This window comes from Fulmarus glacialis, unplaced genomic scaffold, assembly GCF_000690835.1.
Source record: "Fulmarus glacialis isolate BGI_N327 unplaced genomic scaffold, ASM69083v1 scaffold36041, whole genome shotgun sequence".
Taxonomy (NCBI): Eukaryota; Metazoa; Chordata; class Aves; order Procellariiformes; family Procellariidae; genus Fulmarus; species Fulmarus glacialis.
The window spans coordinates 5,143-15,165 of record NW_009194035.1 but is presented as its reverse complement, the minus strand read 5'-3'; the positions used below and the strand labels follow the sequence as shown (position 1 = coordinate 15,165).

General features: G+C 53.6%; 2 protein-coding genes across 2 annotated transcripts in view; one reads left to right on the top strand and one right to left on the bottom strand.

The window, feature by feature from the left end:
* DLST (dihydrolipoamide S-succinyltransferase (E2 component of 2-oxo-glutarate complex)) overlaps window positions 1-4,864 on the top strand; it is a gene marked incomplete at its 5' end in the record, with an annotated part of 11,150 nt that extends 6,286 nt beyond the window's left edge. The window contains 5 exons of the mRNA XM_009587641.1: window positions 1,562-1,692; window positions 2,278-2,351; window positions 2,866-2,949; window positions 3,494-3,661; window positions 4,165-4,864. Coding sequence (XP_009585936.1) covers window positions 1,562-1,692; window positions 2,278-2,351; window positions 2,866-2,949; window positions 3,494-3,661; window positions 4,165-4,299 — 592 coding nt within the window. The remainder of the gene's footprint in view (window positions 1-1,561; window positions 1,693-2,277; window positions 2,352-2,865; window positions 2,950-3,493; window positions 3,662-4,164) is intronic.
* A 3,285-nt stretch (window positions 4,865-8,149) lies between these two features.
* Window positions 8,150-10,023, bottom strand: part of RPS6KL1 (ribosomal protein S6 kinase-like 1) — a gene marked incomplete at its 5' end in the record, with an annotated part of 6,883 nt that continues 5,009 nt past the window's right edge. Inside the window, 5 exons of the mRNA XM_009587642.1 lie at window positions 8,150-8,260; window positions 8,373-8,468; window positions 8,761-8,843; window positions 8,992-9,081; window positions 9,908-10,019. Of these exons, the coding sequence (XP_009585937.1) occupies window positions 8,150-8,260; window positions 8,373-8,468; window positions 8,761-8,843; window positions 8,992-9,081; window positions 9,908-10,019 (492 nt within the window). The remainder of the gene's footprint in view (window positions 8,261-8,372; window positions 8,469-8,760; window positions 8,844-8,991; window positions 9,082-9,907; window positions 10,020-10,023) is intronic.

Here is a 10,023-nt window from a genome sequence, read left to right as displayed (position 1 = left end):
AGGAATGACTAGTGTCACTTATATAGTGGCTATTAGGAGACACCAAGATGGAGCATCTGCTTTCTGCTACCCCACCAGGTTACTGCTGTTGGAGGTGGGCATATTTAGCTTCCTATGAGGTGGTTCCCCAGGGCTCATCAGCCTTTCAGGTGAGCAGTACATAGGTCTGAGGCCCTTGCTGTCGGATGGTGCAGCTTTCCAGAGCTGGACTAGCATCCTTCCCCATCCCCTTCAGGCGGGTGGGGGTCTCCTGACTCAAGTGCTTGCACAGACTGAGCGCACTAATGGCTTTGGAGGGTGGGCAGCTTATGTTACAGTGCATTAAGGGGAAATTGTGCCCAAATCAAATTGCCTTGTGAAATCCTATTCTGCTCCTTAAGACAAAACATGTAAATATTTGGGTCTCAGAACAATAAGGTTGGCCAAATAGTCTTGATTGAAGGGGAAGTACTGCAGCTTTATCTCCTCTCAGAGGCTCGTTGAGGTGTCGCTTTACTCTGGCCTCGGGCTTCCATTGCATCTGGTAATCTGGTTTGGATTGATCGCTGGGAGGTTGACTCCTGAGGGCCTGTGCTGGGGCCTCCTGCTTCCCGCGGGGGGTCAGTGTCTGAAAGGAGGAAGCCATAATGAGCCAGTTTCATAGCAAACCTTGTCCTCATTGCTGCACTTCTTGTGTCTTGGGAGGCACTAATGTCTTTGGGCTGTAATCCTAGCCCTAAACAAGGTTAGGCGCAGGAAAACAAACACTCTAAACCATGGAGACCCCTGCCCCTTGCTGAAACCGTCTCTTCAAAGACTCAAGGTCTCTGGAGGGGGGAGGGATGAACCGTGCAATTCCACGGCATCTGGTATTAGCCTGGAATAGGCAGAGCTTGTAGGCACAGCTTGGTTGACTTTTTGAAGTGGCCTCAGTTCAGATAAATAGAAGCAGTGGGGAAACATGATTAGTCAGGTTGAGGGCTGTGGGTGGGCTGGCACCCACTACCATAGCACCTGGGAAGATTTCTTTCATATTCACTCAACTCCCAAAACCAAAGATTTGGGTAGGGAGGCATTCGTCGTGCTGGCTGGCGCTGGATTTGCACAGTGGTTGAAGTCTTTTGCCTTGATTACCACGTGCATCTTTTCTGCTCTTGCCATTTACTGTTTTTTCACCCTTCCAGGGTTGGCCCAGCCACACCTGGAGTTGCTGTCTGCGGTGCTGCACTGGTATTGGCAGTGGTGTCTCCAGAGAATCAGTGGCAACATCAGGCCTAAGCAGGAAATATGCCGTGCCCCGTCTTGCTTTTGTGCTTGGCAGTGTGGGCCAAGCAGATTAACGCTGTCCCGTTGAGTTTGTCGTCCAGGACCAGTTCCTGTTAGATCCTTTAGTGGGGTCCTTAGAGCCACCCTCAGCCCATTTCCCCTGTGACATTTGAAGGATTTTTCAGCAGACTGGGGGTTTGCCAGTTGGTGGGGCAGGTTTGCAGTCCTTGGGGCTGGCACCGAAATCTCTTATGCAGTGAGGGAACAGCGTTTTCTTGGACTCCATGCTGGACCAGCGTTACCATGTGTTTTGCAGCAACATCCGGGAGATGAGAGCCGTACACAAGGATCCCTTCCTGAAAAAGCACAACCTGAAGCTAGGTTTCATGTCAGCTTTTGTGAAAGCTGCAGCTTTTGCTCTGCAGGACCAGCCTGTTGTGAATGCAGGTAAGTGGTGACACTTGCTGGTGAGTTGCACATCTCACCAGTGAACGTGGCAGAGTGGGGGAAAGCAGGTGGCCAAGTTCCATGGCAGGGCTAATAGCTTGGGCAAGCAAGTCAAATATGCAGAAAAAGGGGGAACAGTCCTACGTGCTGCAGCTAATTTTCCTAATGCCATTTAAGTAGGTAGAGGACAGCTTGCCAAGAGGGGCTCTGTTAGGAAGGGGTTGCCAGGAGTGGGGCTGGGACCATGCACACGCAGCCCACAGAGGGAAGAGCCTGCTGGTTGGTGTAGAGGTAGCTGCTGTAGGTGTGATCCAGTTCCTGAGGGGGTATCAGAGGTGCTTGCTCAAACCCAGAAGAGGAGAATAACCAAGGGGATGTCTGAGGGGGACTGACCTATCTGGACTGTGTTTCCTTTCTGTCAATCCTGATACTTCTCCCACAGGTGCAGTGAGGGCTCATTCTTCTCTGGAGTTATGTTTAAGCTAGAGATGAGCAAGTTGTTACGATTTCGTGGCTACTTCTGGCCTCCTGAGCCCTTGATCTTGGGTACTGCATGCGTAACACAGCTTTTCTTTCTCCTTCTAGTGATTGATGACACAACCAAAGAGATTGTGTACAGGGACTATGTGGACATCAGTGTCGCTGTAGCAACTCCCCGGGTAGGTGTCTTGGATGCTTTGGCCATGATTCCTGCAGCCTCGGGTCTGGGATGATCATATACTTTGAGCCAACTCAGCTTTGAGCTCCTCTGCAGCGGAAACTTACTGATGAGACTGATCTTCTAAATGAGACATCTGATACATTGTGGACTGCTGAGATGGGTTTTGAGCGAAGGGATGAAGGACCAAGAATATTCTGCCACTGTACTAGGACATGAAGGTCAATATAAATCTCAGTGGTTAATGAGTAGGGCCAAGTTAGGGAAACCCTTTTTTTCATGGTTTTTCATGGTTCATCAAAGAAGATGTCTCATTTACTGTGTCGGCCGTTGGTGCATGTCGTGCCAGGTTTCCCAACAGGCTGCCAGGGTGTGAGGCAGCTCTGCCAACCACCTGCTGTTGGCCGAGGAGGAGGCAGGAACTCTGCTGGGCTGAGGCCAGTCTCCTGCCCCATTACAGTTATCTGTGCGTCGCTGCAGTGAATTTGCTGATCATGCACTTTGCTTCTCCCTAGGGTCTTGTGGTCCCTGTTGTTAGGAATGTAGAAAACATGAATTTTGCTGACATAGAGCGTGCTATCTACGACTTGGGGGAGAAGGTAAGGAAAGTTGGAGGCTTTTCTGAAAATGGTTGGGAGGAATGGGAAGAATTGGGGGTGCTGGATAGGCATGAATTGATTCAGTCCCTTTGTGTCATCATCTCTGACCTCTAACACACTGAGTTGTGCTGTGGGGAGTGATCCAGTTACAGCTGTAGCAGTGCCCGTGCCTTACAGGACAGGCCTATCTACTTGTTGCCTTTCCAGCAGACCACAAACTATGCATTAGTGACATGGTGTGTCTTCACGTTTGTCTTTAGAGGCCAACGCTGAACTGCCCTGGGGTAGAAGTCCCTGTGTCTATCTCCTGCAAAAGCCGGAGTTGGAAGTGAAGGCAAGAGAATCCTTCCCCAAAGCCAGTAAATGTTCAGATCTAAAGACAGGATGCATTTTCAAGTAATTCATGCTGGTTTTCAGCTGAGCAGATCAATAAGTGAAGCTCTTGCCCATCAGCATTTATTCCTGGAGAGGGTGAACATCCAAACCCTTGTCCTTTGCCTTCTGTGATCTGCGTGGCTTTCTAAGACCTTACTTTTTCTTCTAGGCACGGAAAAATGAACTGGCCATTGAAGACATGGATGGCGGCACTTTCACGATCAGCAACGGAGGGGTTTTTGGGTCACTCTTTGGGACGCCTATCATTAACCCACCCCAGTCTGCCATCTTAGGCATGCATGCCATCTTCGACAGGCCTGTGGCTGTAGGAGGCAAGGTAGGTGGAGTTGCGCAGGCGGTTTCAGTGAACAGAGGGGAGGGCTCAGAGGGATGAGGACCATAGCCCTATGCTTTTTCTAGGGAGTTGGTGTCAACTTCCAAAAGGCTTTACTATGAAGGAGGAGCAGAGACTAATGGGTGTAGGGCAGCTTTGCTGGCACTGGTACTTGCCTGAGGTGTGCAGGGGGCCTTGCTCTATCCGTAAAGGGGAGAACTGGGTAGTCTGCTTAGCTATGGGGAGGAGGAGGCTGTAGCCTTTGTGAGAGAGAACAGCTCCAGAAAGGTACCTAGTCTTGTATGGTGCGTACCCAGCCTGGGTAGTGGTCAGTGGGTAATCCTGGGTGAGTGTGGGTGGGTAATCCTGCCAGGTAGGATGCATCCAGGAGGGCCTGAGCCCTGGATTCAGGATAGGAAAAAGCCAGGTCTTCCCTGAATTCAGGAGGACATCGTGCAGGCAGTAGGGCTGAGCTCACTAATGCCTGTCTTATTCCTCCCCTTTAGATCGAGGTGCGGCCCATGATGTACGTGGCACTGACGTACGATCACCGGCTGATTGACGGCAGAGAGGCAGTGACTTTCCTGCGCAAGATCAAGGCAGCGGTGGAGGATCCCCGCGTGCTGCTGCTCGACCTGTAGAGCAGCCACACCCCCACGCAACCCACCCAGGGCAGGGCCGCAGCACCAGCAGGGGCGATGCAGGGCATTCAGGAACTGGCAGAGGTCATTGCAGTCTCCTTCCCTCCGCTGTGATCGGAGCTTTCCCGGTGGGAGTTGTGGAGATAGCTCCTACCTCCTTTCCTGTTCTGTTTAAAGAAGGTTCAGTTTCTCACAAGGATTGCTACGCAGTGGGCCAACCACTGAATGGCACTGCCTTTCCAGAGCCATCTATATGGCATCCTCTCCCTCACAGCACCAAACCCTCACCTCTAGCTTGTGGAAACTGCTTGCTGTTGCTGTGCTAGGGTACCCTTCCCTGCCGCTCCAAGGCAGGTTCAGCTTTATTTCCTAGCACTGAGGTTCCTGGGAGGGAGAGGAGCGGAAAGGCTACTTGTTCTGTCCCTGTTTTGCCTGAAAATATTTCACACTCATCTGCCTTGCAAGGGCAGTCTGGGGATGCCCAGGCCGCTTGCAGCAGAGGTTTTGATCAGAGCAGGGTTTGAGGTAGGTGTCATGCCTCTGGCAGTGCCCTAGTTACACTCCCCCTGCAAACAGGAACGCAGTGGTGGCAGCTCCCCTGCTTTTCCTTGGAGATCACTTGTCTCTCTCCAGCCTGGTCACTGTGGCATGAATGTTCATGGCTGGGTGACCTCTGTGGAGGTAGCACTGTTCCGGGGCGGACAACCCTTTCACCATTACATGCCCGACACGGGGGTAAGAACCAGCCCCCAGCAGCTGTCCTTGAATCACAGCTCACTGATGGTGGATCTGACTGCTGGCTTCCTGCGTGCAAGGGCTTGGCCTGCTACCAGCAAAGAGACAGCTGGGGAGGGCCAGGTCTTTAAGTGTAATGTATATCCCAGCCCAAGGCTGCTGGTTTTGGGGGGAGGGGGGCAGTCCTTAATCCAATAGCGCACACATGTATTGGGGAGTGAGGGGGTTGCTAGTGCCTGCAGAGTCTATTACTCTTACCCTCTACACGGAACTTGTAACTAAAATATTTAACACAGCGGATTTTAAATGAAATAAAACTGGGCAACGACTGTGAGGTGAGGTGTGTTTGACGGGGCGAGCAGCAGCTCCTGAGCGAGGACTCGGGCATCAGCAGCATCCCTAGTGTAGCATAAGCAGCCTGTTATGTTGGTGAGAGGAAAGATGGAATGGGAGCTGGGCCCATCCCTGGTGCTATGAAACTGAGGCTTCTCTGGCTGTGAATTCTACTGTCCTCAAACCCTTTTTGGCACAGATTTGTCTCTTCCCAGCAAAGATGAGGTTTTCAGGCTGGAAATCATCCTTTTTGTGGTCTAGCAACAGAACTGTTACAGACAGCAAGGAAATCCCAGTATTTGCTAAATGGCATGATGGCCAAGAGAGAGAACTGGGACAGGCTCTTAAAGTACAAGTGTAGAGTGGGTTTGGGTTTTCCCTGATACAATGGGAGTGTTGTAAATTGTGAAAGTGGGAAAAAGGCTGTTAAGGGTTGCAGAGGGAGAAAGGAGGCGAAGAAGAACTGTAAAGCAAAAGCTGTATGTGATGCTGAGAGCATTTCCCCAAGGAGCTGTGCCTGTTGGAACAATATGAAATCGTTCCTGGATCATGGCAGGGTTTTTCCAGCTCTGACATAAACATGAGAGAATGGTTTGCCTTCCCGCCCTTGAGTGAGGAAGGCAGCACATTTTAACAGAAAATGATTGCACTCACAGCTGGCATGCCGACACAAGGGAGAGCAGTTCCTAGTACTGGTTCCTACAGCTTCCTGGCAGCCATGGACGAACCTGTGTGTGGAGTCAGCTTTCCTCTGACTGTCCCTGGTTGAGGTAGAAGGTTAGGAGGAGAGAGAGGAAAAACCCTTCCCTGTGCTGTAAAGGAAGGGCAAAGAGTCTAGCTGCTCTTGCACAAATAAATTGAATTAAAGAGAAGGTTCTGATTAAAAAATGCTCCTAGCACCCAGTCCCCCATGCTGGTTTAGGATACAGAGGGCCCACGTTGACTTTGTACATGAGCCTGGGGAAGGGCAATGCCTGTATTCTGTCTGGAGCTGCAATAAATGAGGCCTTTGAACTACCCAGGGAGTGAATATACAGTCAAACTCTTAAAATGATGCAGCCTAGCAAACTGCTTTATTTAATCTGCCCTGTTGGGGCTTCCCATAGGAGGGTCGTGCAGCTGCTGTGCTTGAAGCTTCCTTTTTTGACCCTCCTGGGTGATGCCCAGGGCACTTTGTTGCAAGAAGCCATGCTGTGGCTTCAGCCGCAGGCCTGATTTTCCTGCTGACCCTCCCCTGTATCACAGGACTAGGAGGCTGGCGGCCAAGGGGGGACCCTGCTGCTGGAGGGTTCAGCCAGTGCAGGCTGTCCTAGAGAGGAAAAGCCCCAGGCTTAGTGGCTCCCGGCATCTGGCCTGCTCTGGCATCAGTGGTAGGCTCCTTGGTTAGTCCTCTTGCTTCTGCACAGCCTTTGAGGTGTCCCCTGCCTTTGCTGGGGTGGGAGATGAGTTTCTCCCGGGCTCTGCTTCCCTCTGGTGGACAAGCACTTGTTCTGCCGCCTGAGCGCCAGGCTCAGTCAGTAAAGAGCAGAGTGTTACTGCTGGTGGCAAGCAGGAGCTGGAACCAGCTAGCCACAGAAAAGTTTCACTGGTGCCAGTAATTCCTTACTGTCGGGAATGAGTGAGCAATGGGAGGGCGTGCTGGGAGAGGAGGGCCAAACCTACACTGCTGCTGTTGCTAGCTCATCCTTCAGGCTATGGCTTTGGCTTGCACAAATGAGCACAGCAGCTTCTGCCTTGGGCTGTTAGCAGACACTTCTTCACACTTCTTTTTCTTCCATCCTTGTCTGTATTTACTCTTATCCTCCTTCCGTCAGTGCTGGTTCTCTGAGTTCATCCCGTCAAACCCTCGTTGTTTGTTCTACCAGGAATGACCATGCTTAAAGCACAGCAACGAGGGCAGCAAGGGCTGCTGTCCTGCCAGCAGAAAGGAGCACCCGGAGCCACAATGGGTAATGACGACAACAGTCAAGGCTGGAAGAAGACACAGGCACTCTTGTGTATTTTCCCAACTCTGAGCTGCAGCCACGTGGCTGTGTGGATCCAAGAGGCCCTGAGGCAGGGGCACAAGGGGAGATGGCCAGGCACTTGGGGCCACCTTCTGGTTTTGGTTGCAGGCTGCTGACAGCCAGCGGGCGGCACCAACCCAGGGCTCCCACACAGGTTTGGAGACAGGTTTGAGGCAGATTTGGGGCCCTCCCTCGCTCAGCCCAGGCCTCCCTGGTCCAGCTCAGAAACAAAAGGACACTTCTGCAAGCGATAACGAGTGTTTTATTCTTTTCAGAGGGCCAGGGGTGGAAGAGCAGAGGGCTCCCTCCCATCTCGCCCCCGCAGCAGGCATTTCCCACACACACATGCAGCCAGGGATGGGCACCAGCCAGCGGGGCCCGAGGAGATGCACTTGGAAGCCACAAAAAATAACAGGGTGGGGGGGATCACTGTGATAGCAGCAGAGATAGATAAAAACCATAGGGAGCCCTAGGGCGCGGTACTAAGCTGAGCAAGGGATGCCCCAGAAGGGGAGCATGGCCACTCTCCGGGCCTAGGCACTGCACCGGGGCTCCCTTTCCCACCAGGGAGGACCTAGAGGAGAGGAAAGCCTGGCCCAGACTGCAGCCTCCCCTCTCAGAGACGTCAACAAACACAAGCAGAAACAGAAGAAGATGTAAGGAGCAAAACCTCACGCGTACCCCACCCTGGGGCAGCCCTTGCAGGCAAACCTCCCCAGTGCCACATGTGGTCACAAGTGGCAGGGAGCGCGGGCTTTGCAGGAAGGACAGCCTGCCTAGCCCACCAGCTTGTTCCATGGGATGGTGCTGAAGAAGGAGTGAGACTTCAGCTTCGCCATGCCACCTCCTCCAGAGCCCAAACGCTGCTTCGGGTTGTACTGTAGGAGCTGCAGAGAAAGGGGATGGGACAGCAGGATGGGGAGATGGGGACGCTGGAAAAGCTACCTAGGCTGGACCCTCTAAGCCCCATCCTCCCTCCCATCCACCCAAGGCCCTCACCTCAGTGAGCAGCGATGTAGCAGCCAGGCTGAGCCCCTCTGGCAGATGCAACTGGGTGTGAGGTTGAATCCCTGAAGGGTGGTTTCGGGACAGTGGCTGCAGGAGGCAGAGGGTGATGGTGAGTGGAGGCACTGAGGAGGGTAGGAGCACCCTGCTGAGCCTTCATTGCCACACAACCCCAGCTCTACGCAGCAGGATTTAAAACCCAGGGCCCTGAATGCCCAAAGACCATGCACAGGCACTAGGCATCACAGGCCTGAAGTAACTTGGCACAGTGCTGAGGTGCCAGCAGGGCAAGGCACCCTCCCAGCCCTGCATGGCAGGGAGCTCTTGTGCTATGGTGTCACCTCCTCCTCCCCCCTCCTTGCACAGCTCCTCTGCCTCTTACCACTCCCGTCAGCAACTCGTACAAGAGAGAGCCAAAGCTCCAGCAGTCAGCTGCTTCGGTGGGCTCCACGATCCCCCCCACTTCTGCAGAAAGAGCCAGAGAGGCATTAGAGCTGGAGGCGGGGAGCGCCAGTGGCTGTGCCGTGCCAGGACGTCTCGCTGCCTGCAGAAGCCCGTCTCCCCCCGTTGGCAGCAGTGGGCGGAGGGCAGGAGAAGGGGACGCGTCCCTTACCTGGGGCACTGTACAGCTCTTCCCGTGCCTGGCTGCAGCACTGGGGTTCCACCTCTGTCCACTGGCCAAAGAAGGTGAGACGGACATGACCTGCAGAGCAGCACCAGAGCCAAAAGCAGGGAGGTTAGGACAAAGCTAGGGGCTTTGTTCGGAGCACAAAGCCAAGCCATATCCCCACAACTGGGAACAGCCAGGGCACTGGGTCCCTGCCCTGAACACAGAGGCACTGTGCATCCCCGGGCACTGAGCATCCCCTGGCCTCCCAGTGCTTGCCCCAGATGCCCAGCAGGCCCGTGCAGCTGATGAGATTGGTTAGGTGGGCTCCAAGCTCATGGACCTCAGGGCAGGCTGTGGTGAGGAAAGAAGCAGTGCCAAAGGAAGGAAGGTTAGCTTTCCCCTTGCAAAGCTCTCTGCATTTTTCTTTTCCTAAGCAATTTGTCGCTCTCCAGTTTGCCCCAGCTGTTGCCAGCTGAGCAGGAACATGCACTTGCCTTGCACTGACAGTGGTACCCATGGCTTAAAGGGATGGGCAGACTCCAGAATACCCCAGCGAGCAGTAACTACAAGCAGGGGAAAGCTGCAATCCCACCAACCTCCTCAGGCACAGTTCAGCTGTTTTCAGCTTCCCTGTGCTGGGATTTCCCAGGCAGCCAGCCCCCACGTGGGAGCAGGGGCAATGCATTCCTGTGGCTGCGGCCCCTGACCCTCCCATTGCAGAGCCATCTCTTGTAATAACTGCTTGGAAATCCCAACTGAGACCACACTTCCAGGATCAGAAACATCCAAACCTCCCCAGACTCCCACCCTCCTAAAGCAAAGTCAAGAAAGTCCATGTCCCTGGAAATGGGGCAAAGGACAGTCTCCCAGCACAGAGGCCAACCTCCTCCTTGGGGCAGCAGCCTGGGGCACTACCTACCAGCTGCATCAAGCAGCAGGTTCCTGGGGTTGAGGTCCCGGCACAATACACCCTGTTGGTGAAGTCCCTCTAAGGCCAGGAGGATTTCCGCTGCCCACAGCTGCACCTGCTCCTCC